Here is a 26,724-nt window from a genome sequence, read left to right on the forward strand (position 1 = left end):
GATATACAAGTACATTAGTAGCAGAGAAAGCGGATCCGGAAATCCTTAGCCATCCATCTCCATGTCCCCAGCGGATCCAGATCCAGATCCAGATTCATCAGCATCCTTCTCAGTGGCCTCAGATTGGGCTGCCTCAGTGATCCGAATTCCATTCTGGATCCCTCAAGAAGGATGTTCTAGAACTCCCTCTGCTGCCTCCAAAAACGCCTCCAAGTTAGTATTCATCCTCTCCATAGCAGCCCTACTCCCTTCCACCGCTCCAATGCTCTGCTGGAGTAATCCGTTGGTCCAGACCAGCTCCGCTACAATGTTGTAGCAGCAGCAACCCAGGCCTGATCATCATACTCCACTTCCACCTCATCCGCTACCGTCATCTTCATATCCAGATCTGGAGTGGGACTCTGCTGGCGCTTCTCACCCTTGCCTCTCGGAGATGGGTTCTCAGCAGCACGCTGCCTCTTCTTAGACTTGGAATCCTTGACAAGTCCAGGCCTTCCGTGGCAGGTAACCTTATCCTTCCGGCACGGATTACAAGCCTTGATCTATCTGAACGTTAGGAGTCATGGATCCGAAAATCAATGACGACTCACCAAGGAATTGCTATCAGCATCGGACCATAGACAGATCTGATTCTTCTTAGCGCAACGGGTACAGGACCCATCCTCATCCGCTGAGATAGCGCGAGTCTACGAATCCGATAAGGAATGGATCCGATAAGCCACGGATCCGATGGTACAAATCATAACTCGCCATTTCCGCTACAATAGCCCTGTACCTAGTCTCCTCCGCTTCCCTTTGGATCTCAGCCTGTTCAATCTTCCTAATCCCATCCAAGTGTTTCTGTTCCGCCTCCTCCTCTTGTTGCTTCCGCTTTTCAGCCTCTTTCTCCTTCCGAACCTCAGCTTCAGCAGCAGCCAGCATGGTTTGTATATCCGCCAGAGTCTGCTTAGTGGTCTTCTTAGAGCCGGATCCGTTATCAGCCATGTTTGAGTTAAGCTAGTGGTAGTGAAAAGGGGGAAAGGAAGGAACACCTGCGACACTTTGGCATCTGTATATCTGTCGAAAATCCAAACTCAGCAACTTCTCCCATCAACTTCTCCATTGTCTCACACTCATACCATCCATTCCAGATCGCTGATTCTTGTGCCTCTAGGGATCGGCCCTAAGGGGGGGATACTGTCATATACCATATTCCCAGGTACAGATCCGAAGATCCGGATCTCAGATCCGATGGACATATCCGTCGTCTGGTCCACAGATCTGATCTGATTCTTATTTCATGTCCTGTTCATATAACTCTAACTATCGTTCATCTCCTTTCGGTATTCCTGTACACCGGTATACCGGTTATCCTTTACTTCTGCTATGCTTACTGATCCACTACACTTACTGATCCGCTTTAACTTATACTTCATATGCTGTGCACATACTTTGCTTATACTTCGTACATAGCCTCGCGCCTTTGCTTATTGATCATTCCATTAGTTATCTGTAGTATATAAACCCTTGTACATGCGCTGTAGTAGATCAGTTTGAATATCATCTTAGATTGCACTCATTCCGTCTGGACTCTAAGTCCTTCCATTATCCGTCCAGACTTGAGTACGATACTCTTGTCTACTCCAAGACTTAGGATTGATTCCTATAGTCTATATATCCGCCTCTGTCTTCGGACAGTCCTCACCTGTTAGTTTCTAGTTCAGATCCAATCTGGATTAGCTGTTACTCTACATGTCCGATATCTGGAAGCCTTAACGGATTCGTTACAATACTTATCCGTCTCACTAGATGCGATACTCTAGCACTCTGAAATAAGGGGCAAGACTCGGGAAAGGGGCACAGCGCACGAGCTGAGGCCAAAGCCCTTCGGATCCGATACTTCTTGAGTATGGTCTTAACACCTTCCATCTTAAGTATATTTCCTTTGTTATTCAAATACTTACTGAACGCTTGTCTTGTTCCCTTACAGGTTGCATTTCTGATAAGGTGAGTACTCACTTCAGCGGTCTTACACTGACAATGTTTTATCATTTTTTTAGGTACACTCTACTGGGGGCTTGGAGGTCTAGTGCTTGCACCGGCACACCTAGCCTCTTCTTCCTCCAGCACATGGTAACCTGGGGGCTTGGGGGGGTGATATAGTGTGCACGCCAGTGTGAAAAACACAACCTGACTAGGCACTTGTAAAAGCACTCAGCCAGTATATGTCTAAGCTCTGCCTATGCTGCTATACTTGCTAACAATAAAGCAAGAACGTTCAACCCAAGGGAAAAGCTACCAAGAACAACTTAAGATAGAAAGACCCGAAAATAGCGCTAATGCGCAGGAAAGTGTGTCGCAAGATACTGCGCTAGTGTGCGGGAAAGTATGTCGCAACTATAGAGCACTATGGCGCAAGAAAAGCAGAAGAGCAGGTTGGTAGGTGGTCGCTATCAGATCACTAATAGGTCGGTAGTGGAGTGGTAATGTGTCGCTATAGGATAGGGAGTGTAAAGAGTGTAGTGGATAGTGAGTGAGGTCAAAGGTATTGATTGCAAGTGAAAGGGAAGGTCAAGGTAAAGTGTTCAGGTATAAGGGAACCAATAGGGGCTATAGAGTGCAGCTAAAGGTGACTACTTCTAAGTAAACCTAAGGGGAAGGAAATACAGTTGAAGGGAAGTCATGTCGAAGTAGTCACCATAGGCTTCTTATACTAGTAAACTATACCATCTCGGACTCGGAAGGGATAGGATGTACATGTAATAAGACTGTAGCACTTGTTACAAACTTGAGGCAAGGCAAATTACATACCAATGAGGTAGGATGGACAATGGATGGGTTCCAACATTCCGAGTGGATCCTAGAGTGTGAGAACAGCGCGCTGGATAAGTGCTAAGTGCGGGAACAAGCACTAGATAGAGTGGACATGCACTAATGGACCTAAAACACATTGCAGGTAGTTTCAATAGCGCTATAAGTGTGGGAATAGTGCAGGATAAGTTGCAGGAACATGAGTAGCGCTGTGGGAATGTGCGCGCATAGTGTGGGAAAGTGCGGAATAGCGTCGGACAAGGATTATAGCTGAGACAAGTGAAGACCGTGTATAGGGGAATAGTGAATGATATGAGGTCTAGCTTTGGTCCACCTATTGAAGGCTTATGCAGGTATACATGCCTAGTGCCAATATGATTGTCACACCGGTGCACCTATTCACCCTCCTTCATTAACTGGGGGCTTGGGGGGTGGTTTAGTGTGTATGCCGGTGCACCTATTCACCCTTCATCGATCTTTACCTGCACAGCTGAATGTTTGTCAAGGTATTTTTTGCTTTACTCTATGAACGCATTCTTACCGTGGTTCACAGATAATTTTTTTTGTGGTAGAGTTATTCACAAGGTATTTTATTTTATTTTCATATCGCAGGTGCTGACCCAGCGTCCACAGATGGCTTCCGCTATTTTATTTATATATTATATATTCAATTTCTTTCTTGTAGTTTGCTGTACAAGGCCAAGGCAGGGAGGGCCCCTCTGCTGCGGTCTTGTATTAGCTAGTATAGTCTTTCAAATTTCATTACTTAACATTTTTCCCTTATTACTTCTTTTACTTATTTAACTTTGCGTATACTTTAATTTGTAATCTGCTGACTTAATAAATGCTGCCAAAATGAAATGATAAGGCATTTCTTGCTCCTGTGAAAAATTCATGTGACCACCTGCTGCTTCTTGCAAATCAGTCATGTCACCTGTGAGGTTATGTATGCAATGGCTTCTTGAGCAGCTTCACCAATTTTAGTCTTATTCTGCTAGACTCCCCTCTAAGCTTTGCCTTACTTGTATACCAGTTACCAATATATCACCTTGCTTGTACCAATCTACATCAATATCATGACATTTTGCTCACCAGTCTATCTATGGGCCTGTAGTCCTGAATGCCACCAACGACAGTCATTGGGCTCGAGTACTACACTTCCATCATTCACAACACCAAATTTTACTGGATTGTCTTCTTTCCAAAAATTTTGAGCACTTCACTTCCATCATTCGCAACACCAAATGTTGGAAGGAAGTCAATCGAGTACTACAGTTCTGTCGCCCATAGTGAACGTGTCTTCACATTTTTCTCCAATCATTCTGAGGAGGACAGCAGTTGGCTTTTCGCCAGCAAAAAAAAAGGTAGTTTTGTTGCCATGAACATTTCACAGGTCAACTGTGTTGTTTCATCTAGGTGCTATCTACTGTTCTAGGACCTTATTCTGGTGTCCTCCAGGGCGCCATGATGGTTTTTCTAGTTTGTGGCTCTGTCATTGCTCATGATGCTGGTGAAGCTGCTAAATCTCATCATTGCTAAAGTCCTGTAACCTTGCTCAATCACCTCTGTGCAATAAAATCCCATCTAAGCTTGGCAAAGCTGCTCAAGAAGCAATTGTGACTCTAACTCTTCACCTGATCATACTCACCAATCACACTTAACCTCCGTCGCATATGTCATTTCTGCACCCAGTATTAACCCCATGTAATCTAGATCAGATCAGCTTGAATAATGCACCTTGTCGCCTCAGACTGGACAATTTGAATTTAAGTTACCTAATTTGGTACTATCCCCTTTTAGTCTAGATCGTATCAGCTTAAAATTTTTCAAATGGTGCCACTCACCGAACTTCCATCATTTCTGTCATGGGAGACTTGGATCCTGTCACAAAACTGTCCAAAAACCTATCTAGCCGTGTGGATGAACTACTCTGGAATTCATCACCATTTCAATTATCCTTAGATAGGAAGGATGATCATAATATACTGCACAAAGCCAAGTAAGCGGTTTCAAAGTTAAGGTTCAACTCAGACTGAACTGCTGAATTTTAAGGATGAGACTGTGGAACGTGTGGCAGGATGTTCAAACTAACCAGTTCTGGTGTTGGTGTCAAGGAAACCGAGATTTCCAAGATTGAACTCTCCAGGGCTGCAGTCAGCATAGCCTATGCCACGGTTAATAGTTGTAAGCTTCTATTTGAATTTGACCAGACTGTGTTTGTGATTGTTTGAACACAGTACAGGCTGATTGGACATCCACTGTTTTGCAGACAAAGCTAAGGTGTCCCCAAACCCGCTGAATTCTGACAGCCAACAAAGGGAGAAACTTGCAAAATATTTCAAGACTCCTTCTTTTGGCCACATCTCAGAGCTGACCACATTTATTGACATGCATGGAAGGATACTTGCTTGGCATTTGCCTGGGACTATGGTATATATTGCAGGAAAGGTGCTAGAGCATGGTGTCCCAAGATGGGGTGATGGGGAGAGGATTGTGATTGCCCACTTTGTCAAAGATAAAGTACATGACAAGCAGGGCATTCCAAGACCGGGCTTGCCGATGGAGCAGGATTTTCTTATCCGAGTAGGGGCTGGTAGAGGTTGAAAACCTGTTATGAAGGTGAGAAGGAATGGTGGGGGGGGGAGGGATTGCGCCCAGGCAGTAAGTAGAGTTAATTAATATACCAAGAGGGGATATGGCTAGATGTGTTGAGATAAATTTTCTGTCACTTTGCTTGCCTGTAGTACTTCTGAATTCTCATTCTCAAATGTCTAGCCAGAAAAAAACCACATCTCAAGGCCATTTCATATTCTTTCAAAGGCAGAGGCAGTTTATCACGACAAAAAGACTTGGATGTTGACTATATGTCCTTCAAGCCTACAACAGGCAAAAGGGGGAAAACGAGCATGGCTCCAAGTTCAAACCAATCCACTGTATGAAACATTGGGGGGACATTCCTCCTCTTCTAGCCCAAAAAAACAGACAAAAAAGGCTCTGATGGAATTTCCAGATTCTGGGACTTATGATGCATATCGGGAAACATCCAGAGAATTTGTTCTAGAAGCAGAGGCTACTCAGCATGCAAGAAAAAACCAAGGTACAACTCACGTTCTTAAGTTGCTGATAACTCTCTTCTCATACTACATGATATAGACACAAAACAGTTTTATAGCAGACTACCTTGCATATTGAGATCTATATCTAGAAATCATCCTGGAATGCAAACAATTTGTCTGTGAAGGCATGTGTGAGTCTTGCCAAGATGCTGAGGGCACATTCAGCTGTGTGGCTTGCACTGGGGACCATGGCTGGTGCCACCCTTGCATGATTAAGTCACATCAGTCATTACCTTTTCTCAAAATCCAATTGTGGATTAGCAAGTGCTTCAAGGATGTCACTCTTGCCGACCTGGGTTTTGTGTGGTACTTGGGCCATAGGGGCAAGCCTTGCCCTTGGTATGGAGCTTCACTACTTTATGATGGCGGCATGGAAGCTTTGCCACATGATACCAACCCTGTTACTATCGTGCATTCTTCCGGTGTCATGCATGGTATGCAACTCATACCATGACAGATACACAAGAGGTGTGATAAGGAAGGTATAATAGACCCTACTGTATCCTATCACCAAGTTACCCCATCATTTCCCCCTAGTTATTAGCCAGTATTTTCACTTTCAAACTTCACTTCCATTTTTCCATGTATTTCTATTTTGTTCTATGACATTCCATCTCTTTCTATTTTTCCTAGGCATATTTAGCCAATAGACTTTCTTTTCAGCCACCAAGCATATTTGTAAGCATGTCATGTGACTGGTAAATATCATGATTTGTAAAGATTGAGCTTGACTCATCATGTTTTGTCATGATTTGTCATGCTTTGTAAGATGTCTAACTGTATTTATAATGTAAATTAGTAAACAGGCTGGCTCAACACACCAAATGGCATTGTTAGTAAGCACATTCTTACCAATCCATGTGATGATTCATGCTTTGTAATTAGGGCCTCCAAAAGGTATATAAGGAGCCCAATTTTGCCATGTAATAAATGGAGCACTTCCCACCTTCACTCATCTCAAACAGTGTGAGATTAAGTAAGAACCTAAGTACAGGCAAATCATTAGCCTCAAAGTAAGACTAAGAAACATTTATTCAAGTTATATGCTACTCTATCAGCTAATCTAACTAAGTTTAACCCATACTATTTTCCTCTCTCTTTTACAGGAAGGGAGACATGATTTACGCTACACATTTCATGCTACATGATTCACAAGCACGCTAACTCTCAGACAGATTTCATACTGTAGACTCAGTATACAGAATTCAATTGTTTTAAACTAACCAAGGAACAAGGAAAGAAGGTATATTGAAATAAATCCTCCCAAGAACTCACACGTTATATACCACGAAAACTAGAAAAGTTGTAGACCATGTACTTAAGGACTGGCAATAAGTCTTATCCTGTATAGTTGTGTTGTAACTATATAAGCGGCGTACATAAGACCCTTAAGTAAGAGGACACTGGGGTGGTTCATTCATAATGTGGCATGGTGTCATTGCCAGGGCTCTTTTCCAATACAGCACCTGCAGCTCCTTAGAGCAGGACTATTCCCTGCCAGCTCCACCCGGCCCAAATCTGCTTTCACCTTTGAGGTCCTGGATCATTTTCTCATAGATTCCTTGGAATGCAAGACTTCTGCAAGAAGCTTCTTTGAGAAACTCACAAGGCTGACTAATAACACATTTCCAGATACTGTCCCAGTGAGTACAGGTACACTTTAACCAGGAGATTTCTCTAAATACCTGTTTGTGTTAACAGGTCCGGTATCGTGAACTGATGAGAGTATCCTGTCTGTGGCGGGACTTAAAGAACCGAAAATGTTTGGATTTGGCCACGACATGGAATCGAGTCCAGGCCCAGGAGATCTTGCTCTCTTCTGCCCTTCATGTCCACAGCCAGGAATCAATATGCCTTTGCTTTGGGAACAGAAGTATGAAAGGCAAGTTGCTTATTATTCAAAACTCTGCTACATGAAGCTGATCAGGCCTGAGGCTATGTCATGTGGACCGGCCAGGCCTGAGGCTACATCATGTAGACCAAATGTCGGCCAGGCCTGAGGCTACGTCATGTAGACCAAATGTTGGCCGATATTTCCTTCAAGCCTAATTGAGATTAAACTCGGCTGACTTGTTTTCAGGTGGCTTGTTATGAAGAGATTGGTGGTAGATGGGAACTTTACTGCTCAGCACATGAACATGTGGGAACCTGAACAAGACATCTTCCTTTTGGATGGCTCAGGTTATATGGTGACGGACTCAGAATATCAGGCTCACTTGGCCTCAGCTACTGAAAGTAAAGAGGCGAGTCACATGGTTTATTGTCCTTTTTCAGTGGTGTCTTCATGTCTCAGAAGAGGTCCACATGTAGCAACCATCGAGCAGTCAATGCAGCTAATGCAAACTGAAGCAATCTCCGAGCTACTGGTGTGGGTGCTACAGCTTGTGCCCGTCATGGATGTTTTGTTCCCCACTCTGTAGTAGACTTTCAGAAGGGCGAACGGCAAGTCTCCTTTAATTTATTATGTGATGGCCTGATGTGCTGATGAAATCAAGTCAAGGCACATGAATGTAGATTACTCCATATGCAACGCTATCACCCAAGTGGCCAACTCTGTTGACAACTCGCTCATAATTTATGATGTGGGGTGTCAGTGGAGCCTTCACTTTGGAGAATGTGTTGACAATTGCCCTGGTTTGACACTCCCTGACAATACAGAGATTGTAGCTGCAGTGGGGAAATTTCATCTCAGTGCTCATAAGCTAGCTTGTTTTGCTAGATACAGCCTAAACTTCATCTTAGGCGCTGCCCAAGTTGACGGAGAAATTCTGGAGACACTCTGGGCTGCCTTTAACAAGATATCCTCAACTGCCTGTTCTATGAGCCAAGCCCACCATCAAGAAATCCTTGATGACCATATGTGTAATTCAAACTGGAAAAAACTCGTAGGGATTGGTGAGTGCTAAAATTGATATAAATAAGACTTTGATTAAATATTTTCAGTTGAGACCCTGTTATGAAAGCACAAATGTGCTTATAAGGGTATTGACGACACCAAGGTCCCTTTTGAAGAGCTTCCAAGATCATTCTCACTAAACCATCTATCTCACTATGTAAGGGGTGATTCTCCTGGCCAGTCCACCATCTACAAGGATGACACACTGACACACTTTCATTTTCATGCTGACCAGTACTGGCCCTATGAGAATCAGCCAGGCCCAAGGTACATGCATCTCCCTTATTATATAGATACTGGCCAGTACTGGCCCTACTGGGTCAGCTGGCCATAATCCATGGGTGTATCCCATGTTACTTTCATGCTGGCCGGTACTGGCCCTATGAATTTGGCTGGGCCCAATATACGGGCATCTCCATTACCATATGGCTATTGGCCAGTACTGGCCCCACGGTATCGGCCGGTCACAATCCATGGGTGTATCCCATATTACTTTCATACTGGCCAGTACTGGCCCTATGAAATCGGCCTATCCAAATGTACGGGCATCTCCTTAATCTTATAGCTATTGGCCAGTACTGGCCCTATGGGATTGGCCGGTCACAATCCATGGCCATGTCCCTTCTGATATAGAGACTGGCCAGTGCTTGTCCTACAGGGCCAGCTGGTCACATTCTATGGGTGTGTCCCCATATTTTTTACATGCTAGCCAGTACTGGTCCTATGAGGTTGGCCAGTCAGAAGGTATGGGCATGTCCCTTATTGTATATTTAATGGCCAGTACTTGTCCTACAGAGCTGGCTGGTTACATCCTACAGCTATCTCATATTACTTACATGCTGGCCAGTTACTGATCCTACAATGCCAGCCGCCTATCATCTACAGACACGTCTCTTATTACTTTGATACTGGCCAGTACTGGTCCTACAGGTCTGGCAGATTAATATCTAGAGACCATGGGCCTGGGACCTGTTACTTGGATCCTGGCCAGTACATGCTCTACAGGCCTGGCCGGTGTGACAATCATACCAGTGCTAGGCGCGTATGAGTGTCATAGGCAAAATTTGCCTTGCCTAGAGGAAAAAGAGTAAGGCGCTAGTCACCAGTGCTATCATTCCCAAGCTATCCGCTTTGGAACCGCTTTTCTCCCATAGCACGCTGCCCAGTCTGATGCCTAGGTATTCCGTCCTCCCATGTCCTGCCTATGTCCACCTACCTCCGCTGGTGCGTTATTTTTCCTTAAATGTCGCTACTCATCAGTCGCAGGTCTTATTACATGTATCCTCATGTTCCGCTGCACTGCATGTCTTATTACTTGTCGCTACATCGTGCCCTCGCCAGTGTCGCTACTAATCTCACCTACGCACTCCTGAACTTCTACGCAGTATGATAAAATGACCTGTCGCACATACAGTACTTCCCTTCCCTGGACCTTTGCTGGTGTCGGAGTCACTTTAGTCGCTATATCCTAGTCTTGGTGCAATCAATTCCGCTCTTGCCAATCTCTCTGATCGCGTGTCATTTGACTTGCTTTAAGTGTGTGTCGTCAAAGTTCCCTCTTAAGTTTGACTTTCGTAATGTTGGGATCGCTATCAGTAGTCGAGCTACAATCTAGTCGCTACCAGGCATTTCACTTGCACTGTCTTATCTTACTCCTCGCTTTTGCTCCCTCTGATTTCTTCTCGCTGTTGCTAGTCGGGCGTCGCATAGTGCTATCACATAAAACAACTTGCATAGCGCTTCTGACTTATACGCACGTTTCTCTGTCAGAACTCACTTGTCGCTGATCGCTATAGCGCTACTCATTAGTTTTTGGTCTTAGGTTGCTATAGGTTTTAGCCCTTCTGTCATATACCATATATCCGGTTACAGATCCGATGATCTGGATCTCAGATCCGATCCAGATCTGATGAACATATCCGTCGTCCGGTCCACAGATCCACTTTGATTCCTATTTCATTTCCTGTTCATATAACTCTAACTATCGTTCATCTCCTTTCGGTATTCCTGTACACCGGTATACCGGTTATCCTTTACTTCCGCTTTGCTTACTGATCCGCTACACTTACGAATCCGCTTTTACTTGTACTTCATTCCCGGTTCATGATTCGTGATCCATCCGACTTACCAATACGCTCCACTTAGACTTTGCTTATACTTTCGTTCATAGCCTCGCACCTTTGCTTATTGATCATTCCATTAGCTATCCGTAGTATATAAACCTTTGTATATGCGCTGTAGTAGATCAGTTTGAATATCATCTTAGATTGCACTCATTCCGTCTGGACTCTAAGTCCCTCCGTTATCCGTCCGGACTTGAGTACGCTACTCTTGTCTACTCCAAGACTTAGGATAGATTCCTATAGTCTACATATCCGCCTCTGTCTTCGGACAGTCCTCACCCATTAGTTTCTAGTCCGGACCCGATCCGGATTAGCCGTTACTCTATACCTTCGATATCCGGAAGTCTTAACGGATCCGTTGCAATACTTATCCGTTGTGATACAAGTCTTATCCGTTACAATACTTATCCGTCTCACTAGACGCGATACTTTAGCTCTCTGAAATAAGGGGCAAGACTCGGGAAAGGGGCACAGCGCACGAGCTGAGGCCGAAGCCCTTCGGATCCGATACTACTTGAGTACGGTCTTAACACCTTCGTGCTATCGCTTCCCTTGCTTATTAATAGGGAGTTGCTTCAATAGCAGTCCTCTTGGGTCGAATACTACACTCGCAGAATATGCAAGTCCACTGTGGCCAAGTTCATCAAAGAAAGCCACCCAGACAAGGAAAACTCTTGTGGAGGACGTCCATCCAAGCTTACCTCTACTGACAAAAGGGCTATTATCCAACATATCACTACAGGAAAGGCTGATAATGCTGTCCAAGCCACCCATTATATCAATTCCACCATCACTACCCCTGTCTCTTCACAAACTGTGAGGAATGTTCTCAAGGCAGCTCATCTCAAGGTAGTAACAAAGAAGAAAAAGCCTCTTCTCTCCATCAAACATAGGCAGAGAAGACTAGCCTTTGCCTTAGCTCATCAACACTGGACTGTAGAGGACTGGAAGCATGTTATATGGTCAGATGAGACCAAAATCAATAGGATTGGGTCAGATGGGAAGGTGTATGTATGGAAAAAGAAGGGAGATGGCCTAACAGACAGAGAGGTTAATGGGACTGTCAAGTTTGGAGGAGGTTCTTTAATGGTATGGGGCTGTATGGGATGGAATGGTGTGGGAATGCTTGCTGAGGTTGAGGGGAAGATGAATGCTGAGCAGTATGTGGACATTTTAAATGACCACTTGCTGCCTAGCTTGGCAGAATCAGGGATTGATGAAGAAGATATCATTTTCCAACAGGATAATGATCCCAAGCACACATCCAGAAGAGCTAGGGAATGGTTTGAAGAACATAACATCAATGTTCTTGACTGGCCAGCACAGTCTCCTGATGTCAATGTCATTGAACATCTCTGGGGAACACTCAAGAAAAAGCTTCAAGCCTATGAAAACCCCCCTAAAGGAGTATGGGAGCTTTGGGAGAGAGTAGCAGTGGAATGGGGGAAGATCACAGCTGAGGATTGCCAGAAATTAATTGAGAGTATGCCTAGAAGGATAGAGGCAGTAATTAAAGCCAAGGGAGGTCATACAAAATACTAGAATACCTGGTTATTACTGTAAAATACTTGAGTCAAAAAACTGTCCGCATGAGTCACCATTTTGTGAGCCTTGTATCTCCACCATATCTCCACCGATTCCCACGGTGTAGGGCTCAAATGAAAGCCCTGAAGCCATACTACAATGTGGTATAAGCATGTTTTTGAGGCATTTGTTTGTTCTCACACAATATTATAGATAGTGAAAAATGCCAAAACATACGGACGGTTTTTTGAGCCACTGTAAATAGTCAGAGAAATGTGAGGAATGATACTGTAAGTATATAGAGATGAAACACATAGGAAAACATACTGTAGACATAAATAATCATATAACTAACACAAATGTCATCCACTGGTATATCTGGGGGAAAGCCTGTGGACAATATAGGGTGAGCATGAGCATGAATGAACTGAGAACCGCATCCAGAATCAACTCTAGATGGGACCAAACTTGACATATGTAAATCACAATGACAATGGATCTGTGTGTGAACAGGCCCATCCAGAACTGATACTGTAATCGGCATTGCAGATGCAATTGGTTTATATGTATCTATAATGACAAGAAGCCAAGAACATATACACTCACATGAGGGACAAAGGTAGCCAAGTGAGGATGCAAAGCATCACAGACATGCAGATGAGACCATGCACGAGCCACATTCCATTTCTCTTTGCAGGATCTATGGAGTCTAGCTGCAGAATATAGATATTTTCAAGGCCTTGATGGAGTTGTTGTAGTGTTCATGTGGGAGGGAGAGGTGACAGTTGTGCATGATCCCACTGTTAACGTGCTTTCCTGCACCTTGGACATAGGCTCCAGACAAGGCAGAAGTGATTTGTCCTTGCTGGACTTCATGAAGTTGAGAATACAGCAGATGGAGTGTCTGTAACAACAGTACATCAATCTCTTGACACATTGAAGCAGAGTAGGACGCAGAGTTACTGACTCACTGGATACATGGTCACTCTCTACTTTATTTTGATTGGAGGTAGTTGGGCTTCTTATAGATTATACCCATATAGAACTGCTATCCTGATAATGTCCTTCATTTTTTACCTTGGGTTCTTGATGGTGCGAGTGATGGTTTATTAGCATAAGGCTACTGTGAACATTACTCACACTGCTGCTTTTATTGATTGTCCAAGGTTTCATTAAACATCTGACAGATAGTTTTTATCAGATAGCAGATAAGAGTGTTCTGATGTTCTGAAAGTCCTTCCTGTATCATACCAACGGGGCCCTTCTCAACTAGCAGGCACACATTATCAGCACACTGGCAACACTTATTATATAGACAAAACTGTAAGATTTTTAGTCTCTTTTAATGGCCATAGCACCTATAATTATATTCAATAAATCAGGCTTTTGAGTTATAATCAACCTGGGTACTCTGGATAAGGTGACCCTCTATGCACTATCTGACTCTCCCTTTGATATCTTGAATGTATAAGCTAGTTACTTCTAAAGAGGCTAGATTTCAATTATGCTATATAGTATATATTCTACTATTTGGAATATTGTGGTCATGCTGTGGTATTAGTTTGTTGATCTATACTCACAACTTTGCACTACCATTTATCTCCTACAGATTATTTAAGTGCTAAATAATTGATCAACAGAATCTGACTATAATCAGTTAAACTCATGTTATGAAGCAGATGCAACAGGTTGCTCAAAACGGTTATGACTTGCTATCTGCAACATTTTATCTTATATTCTTCACACTCAGGAGATCAACTATCCTCTTCTTCTCTATTATCATTATATCAGCTCCATTTCTCTGACTTTGCTAAAATTTGCTCTACTTTCTACTTAGTGCTCTATACCCCACTCACCTTGCAAATATCAAGGTCTGGTTCACAGCTATGAATATCTCTACTTCATGTAGCACAACTGGATGTAGAATGTAGAAAAGGTTGATGCAATAAAGTGAGAACAATAAATTACAACTTTGTGCAGCTATGATCCTCCACATACTTTAAAACCTCTTCACACAATTCTCAACACCCTGTTCTTTTGTCCTCCTCAGGCTGTCTTAACAATATCAATGTTACATTTTGCAAGTACATATTTGGTATCTAACATAGGAATAAGTTGGCATTTAATGAACACAGTGAAAGGAATGTGGTACTGACATGCCTGATCAGAGGTACTAATGTGTCCCATTGATTTATACACCCTGTAGTTCCATGTCCCTGCTCATTGTAACTCAGTAGAGCCTGCAACCAAGTTAAACTGGCACAGTGAAACAGACATGTGGAACCTACAGCACTTTTCATGACAATAAGAGTTGTAGGAGACAGATGCAATGTAGAGTTCACTTCATTAAAATCTTCTAGGGATAATTCAGATGCCCACTACCTTTGTTTCAGCCTGTAGCAGGGACCTTAGCCTGCATGCCTTGATTTGGAAGTGTGAGTTTAATGTTAGTTCTTGGTATTATGTTTTATTCATATCCATAGTAGACTATATAAAACTAGCCTTTCGCCTTGTAAACTAAGTTCTTTGTATTGTACTTGTTTGGTTATTGACATTTGCAAAGAATCAAGACAAAAACATCCTATATGCTTATCTAGATAAAGAAACAGGTGTGAAATCAGGTACTGTAGCTGAATTTGCCAAGCATAAAAACTGGTTGGCTTTCATTGCATATCCTAGTAAGTGATATTGTTCTTTTTGTCAGCTTTACATGCTAATGTCTGCCAGGGACTATATATATATGGCTTCTTATAGCAGCATCAGGCATGACTAGTCTACTTGGGATCCTTTGGTTTCATTTGCAGTTAAAGGCTCTCCTCCTCCTATAACATTGACTTTTGTGCTGCAGAGATGGCTGACTGCCTACTTCAGACAATGTCATCTCCACTCTGTATACAGGACTTTGTAAAATACCCTGACCTCAAGCTGCACAGTGATGATCCCAACCTTTTGTGGAAAGGATCGAAGCATTTCCTTGACTTCATTCTCATCGTCTCTGCTAACATTGGTCTGCATGCTCTTCCCAAAACCCTTGCTGATCACAACTACTCACTCACATTCAATCTGCGTCTTCAATCTCGTCAGTTTCATCCCAAGTTCGGCAAACTCAGTTTTGATCCCACAGGGTCCATGATGGCCATTGGTGAGGGTCAGTCGATGTAGTTGTGGTTGGGCTTTTGCCCTGTTGGCAACATTGAAGATATTGACCTCACCAACAACAGTCCTCTTCTCAGTGAGAAGCATAGCGATACTCATTTAACTTCTGTGCATGATTGCATGGGAGTGATTTCCTCACTGCCCTTCTCAGTCAGATTCCTTTAATGCCTATCCACATCATGTATCCATACGGACCTCACTCAGACTTCCAGGAGTGGAAGATCCAAGATGCAATAAATGTCTTGTATGTATATTCCACCTCATTTTATTGTATCACATCCCGCATGTAGATTCATACCTGGATGGGCGCACAATATCAACTTTGACGTTGTGTCAGACCCAGCTCTGGATGGTTGTCCTTGTCTTGTATTGATCATTATTGTGATCACCCTCACTGATGTTTTGCTTTCTCCATGTTGTTGTCTTGATCAGTGACCAGCGTACGATCACCTTGTGCTTGGATGACATTGTGCTGCTGAACTGAATGATGAAGATTCAATATGATCATTTCGTTGCCAATGCACCCCCATCTTGGTTGGAGGATGGTTAGCTTCAACAGCACATGACTGTATCTGTCACCTGTTGTTATGGGCAGAACCAGCCTATTGTCAGTTCCGACCAACATGCTCTTCATGTGGAGTCACGAAACTGGAACCATGAACATGATTACACTCACATTCATTACTTGTCCATGGCCGTCGCCACCCATATCTCGTGTGTCTTTTCCTCTGATCTCCTGGGTCTGCCCAACAGCTGATCTCCCTCGTTTTATTTAATCTTACTCAGTTGTGAGATTGTAAGAGGCTGGGTCAAGGTTCCAACAAATGACATCCTTTCCGTCCATGAAGTCATGTACAACTTGCGTGATCCTGATGTCAGAGAGCCTGTGGACCTTCTTTCCCTTCCTCTGCATGAATCTGAAACACATAAGGAGATCAACATCTATGACAAGGAGGGTCGCCGCATCCATCATTTGATTGGTAGGAATTGCACCAATGCTCCACAATGCAGTATTCTTGTCAACATCAAGACAATTTCTCAACTGTTCTCTTTGTATGTTGCTCATGATGAGCACTTGGATATTGACGCAGACATTCCAGACCTCAATGATGAGCAGGCTGTCAAGATCAATGTGTATCCTCGAGCTTTTTTGCACAAGTATGGCCACCTGCAGTCTGATTCCATTCTCCCTCACTTCAAGACATTTGTCAGCAAAGTTCAAGCAAATATAACATGGGGTCAACAATGTACCTACAGAATGGATGATGATGACAATGAACACATGAAGGCAGACGATGGGCAAGCAATACCTCCTGCCATCATTGGTTCTGGCTGTCAGTTTTATAATGAGATCTCTCATCAAATCCAACCAAACACTGGCCTTGGTCGTATCATGCTTTGTTACATTTTTCATCACTTTGTCAGCTAAGCTATAGTGTCTTGTTTTGTATTCTTATTGTACCTATTACTGTATGTATAACTGGCATGCTCAGCCCATACTCAGAAGTTACTCTTTTTTTAGATCAGTATGTTTAGTTGACAGTGAAAGGATCCGAAGTTGAGATTCTTCCATGAGAGATGGCCCACCAAAGATGGGCCCAAGTGGACATATAGGCCGATAGTGATGGGTGGGCCCATAATGATTGTGATGTCTGGATATCAATGGCAGGGCCCATAGGTGACAACTGACAATGGAATGATTACATGGTTGGACTCATAAGATATGTTATAAATGAGATGTCCAGGCCCAGGGTGATTGGGTGTAAGATGACAACTGGATACCAAGGGTTATTTATTGGATAGGAATCTCGGTAGATACAGATGGGCCAGTATCAAATCTCCTACTAAGACTAATTACTCCAATCAGAAGTAGCTTGAATAGGTTGGATACAGTCATTGAATGACACTAGGTTCAGTAGAATTACCTGTAGAAACAGTTGCCTTTCAATTTTAAACCATAATCATTCACTGCTCCTGTGTAAAGAAGAAATATAGAATCTCTCACCAAGACTGATGACCTGGACTGGAAGTAGCTTGAATAGATTGGATATAGTCACTGAATTTCACTTGGTAAAATCACATTTGGAAATAGTTTTCTGTTTAATTTTCAATCATATTCATCTACTGCTGCTTTGTATAGCAGAAATATAGAATCTCTCACTGAGACTAATGACCTGTACCAGATGTTGTTTGAATAGCTTGGATACAATCAATGAATCATCATAGTTTTGGTAGAATCACTCCTGGCAAAAGGTGCCACAGCTTAGCTGCTGAAATTCATCTACCACCTCTTGGTACAGGAGAAATATGAAAATTCCTTCCAAGACCAATGACCTAGTACTGTAGTTAGGGTTGAGTGAGGTAACACTCACAACCAGGATGTCTTTAAAGTGTACCACTACATGGGAAATTCATCCAACAAAAATCTGCAGCAGGGAGAGGTATCCTTTAGGCATATAATTCTGCCAATAGGGATGGTAGTGTGATGGCTGTTATGATACATGCACAGGTGTACTGATCTGGCATTGTGCACATGGTGGGGTACTAATATGCAGGGTTAAGGAATGATGATGGTGTGACAGGATGGCAGTGGAAGAACATAGTCAGAATAACAGTGAAAATAAGTGTAGAAAAGAGTGATAGTGAGTAGCACTGTCTTCTGTGGCAGTGGAAAACTGAGACACTTTGGATCTCTAGCATCCTTAATATCAATGCTGAATAGGGGTCTCAGGATTATCTTGGCTTCAGGGATCAGCAATGGTCACTATAAGAGGCAAATTTCAAAGTGCTGATCACCAGAACCCTGAAGAGGTAATCTATCAGTGGCTTCTTTTACTTTTACATTCTTTTTTGCCAGAATCAAGGTTCTTTCATATCATTGATTAAGGTACCATGTCAATTGACTGCCTTTCTGCACATAACAACCAATGAAACAATAAGTGATATGTGATACAATGTTTTCTTACAAGTTACTGATATTCCAAATGGAGAATTTAATTGAACAACTTAGAAGGATGAATATAGAGAATGCTAACTATAGCATACTGTACTACAAAGCTATTACCTTAGATCCCTGTATCCATAATGGCTTTCTCATACACATTTTCCTACTTTTGAGAAAATTATCTCACTGGTGTTTTCTTTTATGCTGTATTCTCTTCTTCTATTGTTTATAGCCTGCAGTGTCCACCTGCTCCCTCATCTCCTCACATTTCATATGGATCTTTCCATACTCCAAACTCTTGAGTTGAACATATGAATCATTAAGTGAAGCTGAGGATGAAGAGGAGGCTGTAATGATATGAGTTACCTTCAAGCAAACATGAATTCAGAAGGTAAGAATTATATCCTGGCAAATTACTCTGTTTGTAAGATTTCTTGCTCACTGATCCTTGGAGCTATTTTTTGCCACATATATCAATGAGCTACAAAATTAAATGTCTATGGATGACTATAGGGAATGGAAATTATTATAGATTTTCAAGCTGTGCTGTTTAAGATGTTATGATTTCAGGCTAATCTTGCATATAATAATTCTCTTAAAGGTAAGTTTGATAGATCATAGTAAATGAAGTTGGATATGAAACAGAGGAAACAGATTGATGAACAGAATGGAAGAGAATATAACCAGAGAGTCAGAGAAGGGGAAGTCTAAATGAAGATGAATGTAAGATTAGGTTTGGATTCAGAAATGAAGTGGAAACACAGGATGGAGACTGGGTGGAGACAAGGAGAATACCAATGCAGATCAAAACTTTGTTCATGACAGGTCATAAGGTGGTCAGACTGATTATCTATCTACTGACTACAATCAGATACTAGATTATCAATGTTGGTGGCAGGTGATGCTCTTTATGATCCAGAATGATTTAAAAGGGGCCAGTTGGACTATAAGAAATTTCAAAATGTCCACTTTCTATTATTATAAGTGAGTACAACTAATATCAACAGTTAGATGATAAAAATATAACGGCAAATGACTTATACAAGAAGCTTTGTCTTTGTCTTTTGTGTTTGCAGACTAAATGTCTACATTGCCCAAGTCTTTTGTCTTTAGTTTTGAAAAGCTCCTCTTCCTCAAGGAACTATTGTAGAGTATGCCTAAACCAGTTCTTTAGCTGTATATATATTGTGAATGGCTGGCCTTGGACCTATTGTAACATATATCAATGAGAAGGTAAAATGAAAGGAACTTACTCCCTTTTGAACAGACCACCTTCTGTGATCTCCCACTTCTTCCAGTCTACAATTTAAAATCTACATTCAGACTCCTCTACACTTGAATTCACTTTCTCACCCAATGATTCTATGGTATCAGATTTTTTTTGCACAGCCTATTGTACAGTGTCAAAACCATACCCCCTGTACCTACTATGTAATATCTGGACATGCTAGTTTTCTCACATGATCATAAAGGTTAGATCTTGGGTGCTGTCTATGAGTGCAATCAGAGAAAACAGTTTCAGATGAGAGAATTCAGTTTAAAGATGCAAGTCAAGACACTAGATTGCATAGAACTAACTTAGAGTTGTGTTTATATAGGCACAATAGAGACAGCTTTATGGCAAGTCTATACTAGCTATAACAACAGTTGACTCATGAAAAAAGGCATGGTATGGTATAATTTTGTATGATTTAATTAGAAAATATCTAATAAAAAATCACAGAGTCATATGATGTAGGAAAAAAATTTGAGTTATGTGCTATATAGTAAGACAGAGAATGATGGCACTTGTTGTAACATTACTCCCTCACTAAATCAAAACCACCAACTTTGCTGTCATAAATGAATATCTTTAGTGAGACATCTAGGGTTACCCATACAATTGTTTCTAAGAAGTCCTACAACAGATTTACCTTTAGCTTTCATCATCTTAGTGTACTCATTAAGCCTTGGATATCTGGTGTGGGCATATTATATTGAATGACATGATGTAAGGTAATTATGTAGCTCTGATCACATCTTCAGTAATATCTTCACCTAGCCTTTTAGAATGTATACCTCCAAAATGCTTGAAGACTTAGCTTCATACTATGTCATACTCACACTTAATCAACTTCTAACTGCTGTAACTAAAAGATATGCTCAGATTCAATGTCTTTCCCTTAAACTCCACATCTTTTGGATGCCCTGCATCAATTGGCCATCTTCACAATCTTTCATAGATAACACATCTTGCTGGCTGGGTAGAAATCCCAGGTCAGTCAGCAGATACCTACCAGTTACCCCATAACTGTTGGACTGGAAATAATTCTTTTGATAATAATATTACACCCAATCACTTTTGGAGGCTGCAGATTCAGTCTCTTGATATTGTCAGCAAAAATGAATTAGCATTTGCAAATGTAGGAAAGGCATCTGAGGGCCACCAGATGCCTCAGGTACATAAATCAGGAATAGGCTGTTGGTATACTAATACATAGTGCATTACCTGGTTTAAATTGGCTGCCAGAAATTCAAGATGCATCTATAATTACATGTTGTTGTATTCAACTTAGCTAATTGATCATTAATGTATTATAATCAGAGTTACTTCGCTGATAGCACACAAGCCATTTGTAGATCTAATCAGGGTTGGGCATATTTGTATCATATGTATTATATATATATATTTCCTATTCTCCATTGGATTATTTGTGCATAGTTGTGCATGCTGGAGTTTCCTGGAACTACACTTGTGGTGTAAAAATTTCCTGGTCTCAGCATATCCTCACTCACTAATACTCTCATTCTTTGCACTCACCCACCACTCCCTTTTAAAATGTTTTATAATTTTTCCATTATAGCATGATATCATTGTTTGTGTAAAGCCAATAGATTAGATTTGCTTATCTGGCATAATATGCCATTCCCACCAACTTCCATTTGTTGTTCCACTGCTTTGGTATGCAAATTCCCATGTAAGACTGAGCTCAAGTTGCCATTTCAGACTTCTGTTTTAGAACAGAATGAATTATGTTAGTTTAACTCCAGAGCTGGACTGTATGGACTCGCCAAGCTATTGGAAGCAGTCGCCATTATCCTGATTGTCAAATTAAGCACTTGACTTTTCTGGTTCAACGACTCCTATTACTCTCTATGGAGGCAATGTAGTGGCCTCATTGAAGTTAAGTCACAAATCAATTCAAACATGATATTGAACAAAGCCCTATTTTTTCATATTTTAAGTTCAGGCTACTCTATCCAAAGGCTGCTAGATCACTGACATAATTTAACCCCAAGAGTCAGTGCATGGTCGAACTTATAAGCAAGTTTCTTGTCCTCTTGAGCAGTCTTTGACTCTCACTCTGGTGTCTTTGGCATGTTTTGCCCATCAAGGGCAGTGCTGCTTTCTTAGTTGTCCTTTCTCAGACCAAGAGAATGTGCATAGGCTCAAAAGCACCAACAAGCACAGCAAATGGCTTGGCTTCATGGTGGTCTGCAATATGGGACATGATGTGACACATCCAGGAAAGCACTACTAACGACTACCTTGGTTAGAGTGTTATAGGTCCAGTTTTTGCTGCTGTCCCTCTCTCCTACCCCACATGTCAGAGACATGCTAAGGAGTTCATGCATGCAATTAGCCTGGTCCCATGCTCATATGCCTTTCTGGAATCCCATGTGATGAGACTGACTGCCCTTAGGTCATATTGGAGGCTATTTGCTTGAAGCTAATAGCCAAGACTAGACCTGTTGAATGTGCTTCTGCTTTTTTGATTGTCCGTCAATCTACTAGTCTGTCCCTTCTAGTGATGTGTTAAGACCATACTCAAGAGGTATCAGATCCAAAGGGCTTTGGCCTCAGCTCGTGTGCTGTGTCCCTTTCCCAAGTCTTGCCCCTTATTTCAGAGTACTGAAGTATCGCGTCTAGTGAGACGGATAAGTATTGTAACGGATCCGTTAAGGCTTCCGGATATCAGACATATAGAGTAACGGCTAATCCGGATTGGATCCAAACTAGAAATTAACAGATAAAGACTGTCCGAAGACAGAGGCGGATATGTAGACTATCGGAATCAATCCTAAGTCTCCGATTAGACAAGAGTAGGAGACTCAAGTCCAGACAGATAACAGAGGATGAACAGAGGGACTTAGAGTCCAGATGGAATGAGTGCAGTCTAAGATGATATTCGAACTGAAGTACTACAGCGCATGTACAAGGGTTTATATACTACGGATAACTAACAGAATGATCAATAAGCAAAGGTGCGAGGCTATGTATGAAGTATAAGCAAAGTATGTGCACAGCGTATTGGTAAGCCGGATGGATCACGAATAATGAACTGGAAATGAAGTATAAGTTAAAGCGGTGTGAAAGAGAAATAGCAACTAGGCTGGTTAGAAACTAGCGCTACTTATCCAAATAGGCGCGAGTGTAGTATTCGACCCAAGAGGACTGCTATTGAAGCAACTCCCTTCTAATATGCAAGGGTAGTGATAGCACAATGGACTAATAACCTATAGCGACCTAAGACCAAAAAAAACCGATGAATAGCGCTATAGCGATCAGCGACTAGTGACAAGTGAGTTCTGACAGAGAAATGTGCGTATAAGTGAGAAGCGCTATGCAAGTTGTTTTATGCGATAGCGCTATGTGACGTCCAACTAGCGACAGCGAGAAGAATTCAAAGGAAGTGAAAGTGAGGAGCTAAGGTAAGACAGTGCAAGTGAAATGCCCGATAGCGACCAGATTATAGCTCGACTACCGATAGCGATCCCGATGTTGCGAAAGTCAAACATTAGAGGGAACTTTAGCGACGCGCACTTAAAGCAAGTCAAGCGACACAAGATCAAAGAGATTGGCAAGAGTGGAATTGATTGCACCAAGACTAGGATATAGCGACTAAAGTGACTCCGACACCAGCAAAGGTCCAGGGAAGGGAAGTACTGTACTGTATGTGCGACGGGTTATTATATCATACTGCGTAAAGGTTCGGGAAAGCGTAGGCGAGAATAGTAGCGACACTTGTGAGGGCACAATGTAGCGACAGGTAATAAAACATGCTGCGCTGCGGAACACGAGGATACATGTAATAAGACCTGCGACTGATGAGTAGCGACATTTAAGGAAAAATAACACACCAGCGGAGGTAGCTGGACATAGGCAGGACATGGGAGGACAGAATACCTATGCGTCGGACCGGGTAGCGCACTATGGGAGAAAAGTGGTTCCAAAGCGGATAGCTTGGGAGCTGAATAGCGCTGGTTACTAGCGCCTTACTCTTTTCCTCTAGACAGGGCAAAATATGCCTATGACACTCATATGCACCTAGCGCTGGTATGATTGTCACAGCGGATCAGTAAGTGTAGCGGATCAGTAAGCATAGCGGAAGTAAGGATAACCGGATTACCGGTGTACAGGAATACCGAAAGGAGATGAACGATAGTTAGAGTTATAGGAACAGGACATGAAATAAGAATCAGATCGGATCTGTGGACCAAACGACGGATATGTCCATCGGATCTGGATCAGATCTGTACCCGGATATATGGTATATGACAATATCAGATACAAACAAGCTAGAAGGTGCAAAGAGAGAGGTACTACTCTCCTTGTCATGCTAATCAAAATCTTGAAACACTTCAAGATTATATTAAAATTCAACAGCACAATCCAAAGGTAAGGAATAACTCAACCTAGGGACAACCTAGGGAGATCAGGAAATCATGCAAATAGTCAGAGAAATGTGAGGAATGATACCATAAGTATTTATAGAGATAAACACATAGGAAAGTGTATGCAGAGGTGAATAATCATATAACTAATAACATTTACACCCTTCTTGTAATTGGTAACATGTCATCCATACCAGGAGCCCCAGTCTTGTTTATCAGTTGTAGTCAGACTGAATGCCATATGAGTATTTATTGTAATCTCATTACCAGGATACTCATAGCAACATGTTCAACTTCAATAGCCAATGCTACTCTGATACAGGCTGCATTGCAATTGCACATTGATGTCAAAATGATGTTGAGTTGTGCTCCACACAGTATCTTTATACAATGCAGGTACAAGCATATTCCAGCAGTTGAACTGTGCTTGTCACAATAGGAATTCCAGGATGTTGAGTAGAATTATTGCAAAGGAGACATTGGTCTGCATAGGTATAAAATCACATGGGTCTTGCAAAAATGTCTGAGATGTATGAACACATAGGAAATTCACAACCTTCTACAAATAATGGGTGTATTATTCACCAGAAAAGCAAATAAACCTTCTCTGTGTGCAATGATGACATGGATCTAAAAATGAGACTGCAAACCTTGTAATCCCAGAAATCTCACTAAACCTGTTATCAAATGGTGATCCACATTGTGCCAGGTGTCCTATGGGATTCCTTGATCAGTGCATTCATTTCTTGAATAATGTCTCCTTCTATTACCTCTGGGAATAATCAGGCTCATTTTGGTGTTTCAATGTTTTTTTGCCCATCCAGGCAGTCAATATCTGAATATATTATGTAACTTGCTTTGGAATCCTAGTTTATATGTATCAGCAGTGGTCTACACAGGCAGGAATATATTAACATAAACCCTATACAGTTAATACCATAAATTGCTAGCAAAGCAACAGGAAAAGTTAGAAATCAGGAAAGTTCACTTATGTTGGGCATCACATGACCTGTCAACTTATGCCTGATAAGGAATTGAACTGCAGTTGTAATTGCTGTTGGTGTGATGTGAGAGCATCACATTTCATGCTGGCATCTCAAACTTAATATGGTCAATGATCAGTTGACTTGAGAGATGTAAATACTACCTTTGAGAGATATATGTGTATATGTGATTGAGCTCTAGTGGAACTCCTACTGTTGCTGCTGCATGCTGATATAGCAATGTATTTCATAATCCAGAAGTCAAACCATTGGAAGTGAATCTTTCCTCTAAATTGACGTAGTGGGACTCTGCAATTGTTTGCCAAGACATTTTATTATCCAGAATAACCGGGCTGCACAAGGGATAGCTACCAAAATGTCACACTGAACTAGCTAATGACTAGAATGAGGCATGGACAACTACCAAAATAAATTTCTATACAGTGAACCTGATGCAGGGTTCCCCCAATCAGCACCCAAGAGCTGCTGCGAAGCTGCCATGGCATCATGCAGGTCATCCACTGGACCTTTGAGGCGGGTCATTTCTTCTAAAGTGGTGCTCCCGTCTTTGATCTTTTTGGTGAGCCAGTGCTCAAGCTTGGTCCCCAAGTATTTAAGATCATCCCTAATAACCTGGAGATTGTTGAGCAAGGGGTCTGGACCCGCTGCATGCCTGTAGATGTCCAGCAGCAGAATGTGGGTGGCAGGCTGTTCATCAACCGGCATCAGGGATGAACAGAAACTCGGGAGTTCAACAAAAACTGCACTTACCATCTGTTGAGTATGGGTGTGGTATAGCTGTAAGACCTTGCACATCATGAGTTGGTTGGGCACCTCAAATGGCATCAAGTCAAACCGGTCTTTCCACCAAGTGTATTGGTAGATCCAGATGTTCCGGTATCAGGACATGAGGTCGCCCGAGGTGTTGAATTGGTGAGTTGTGAATTTGCGGAATTGGCCAGGATTGTCCAAAGCACCCATCTACCAGCTTGTGAGCATCTTCACAATCTACTTCAAGTATTCTGGAAAACACGGCTGCATGTTGTTGATCGTGCACATGTTTATGAAGGGGAAAATGAAGCGCTGGATGGTATGGAAGTCAGTCAGGATTAAAGAAAGTGAACACCCAGAAGGTAAAAAGACTCACATCAGCTTCCCAAACCAGATGCTGGACGAATCACTCTCAGTAATGTGGAGTGCAAGATACTCAGCTCTTGTTGAGGGACTCCCAGATTGCAGCGAAGCGTGGGGGTTGCATATTCAAATATATTCGCCACATCCCATAAGGTGGGTGTGGGTAGGGCCGAGTTTTGCCGGGTGAGTATTACAAACTTGGATAGTTCTGATGTATGGCTACTCAATAAGAGTAATTGGCTAAGGTCGGTTCAATAAGACAAGTTAAAGAGAGTGTCTTTAACTTGAATCAGGTTCAGACGACTTAAGATTGGTGGTCTGAAGTGAGAGAAGTTCCAGGTAAAACCCAGTAAGATTAAAGTAAAGAACTACAGTGTACAAGCATGTTTATATAGTGAATGGT

General features: G+C 42.1%; 5 protein-coding genes across 5 annotated transcripts; 4 read left to right on the plus strand and 1 right to left on the minus strand.

The window, feature by feature from the left end:
• Positions 1-4,655: 4,655 nt before the first annotated feature.
• Positions 4,656-6,833, plus strand: DFJ58DRAFT_849011 (uncharacterized protein; the record flags this gene model as incomplete). Its single annotated transcript, XM_041393695.1, has 11 exons — positions 4,656-4,789; positions 4,868-4,974; positions 5,060-5,383; positions 5,410-5,451; positions 5,570-5,887; positions 5,996-6,340; positions 6,364-6,374; positions 6,540-6,584; positions 6,627-6,670; positions 6,706-6,742; positions 6,792-6,833. 11 exons carry the CDS (start codon positions 4,656-4,658, stop codon positions 6,831-6,833), a joined length of 1,449 nt encoding a protein of 482 aa, XP_041235014.1.
• A 1,577-nt stretch (positions 6,834-8,410) lies between these two features.
• Positions 8,411-8,812, plus strand: DFJ58DRAFT_672200 (uncharacterized protein; the record flags this gene model as incomplete). Its single annotated transcript, XM_041383016.1, has 1 exon — positions 8,411-8,812. One exon carries the CDS (start codon positions 8,411-8,413, stop codon positions 8,810-8,812), a length of 402 nt encoding a protein of 133 aa, XP_041235015.1.
• A 6,487-nt stretch (positions 8,813-15,299) lies between these two features.
• On the plus strand, positions 15,300-15,611 carry DFJ58DRAFT_737720 (uncharacterized protein; the record flags this gene model as incomplete). The annotated part of the gene is made up of 1 exon (XM_041386958.1): positions 15,300-15,611. One exon carries the CDS (start codon positions 15,300-15,302, stop codon positions 15,609-15,611), a length of 312 nt encoding a protein of 103 aa, XP_041235016.1.
• Positions 15,612-16,296: 685 nt separating this feature from the next.
• DFJ58DRAFT_737721 (uncharacterized protein) lies at positions 16,297-17,034 on the plus strand (the record flags this gene model as incomplete). The annotated part of the gene is made up of 2 exons (XM_041386959.1): positions 16,297-16,319; positions 16,392-17,034. 2 exons carry the CDS (start codon positions 16,297-16,299, stop codon positions 17,032-17,034), a joined length of 666 nt encoding a protein of 221 aa, XP_041235017.1.
• Positions 17,035-25,607: 8,573 nt separating this feature from the next.
• Positions 25,608-26,003, minus strand: DFJ58DRAFT_849014 (uncharacterized protein; the record flags this gene model as incomplete). The annotated part of the gene is made up of 2 exons (XM_041393696.1): positions 25,608-25,895; positions 25,959-26,003. 2 exons carry the CDS (start codon positions 26,001-26,003, stop codon positions 25,608-25,610), a joined length of 333 nt encoding a protein of 110 aa, XP_041235018.1.
• Positions 26,004-26,724: the final 721 nt, after the last annotated feature.

The sequence above is a fragment of the Suillus subalutaceus genome (genome assembly GCF_016647625.1).
Source record: "Suillus subalutaceus strain FC151 chromosome Unknown DFJ58scaffold_391, whole genome shotgun sequence".
Lineage (NCBI taxonomy): Eukaryota > Fungi > Basidiomycota > Agaricomycetes > Boletales > Suillaceae > Suillus > Suillus subalutaceus.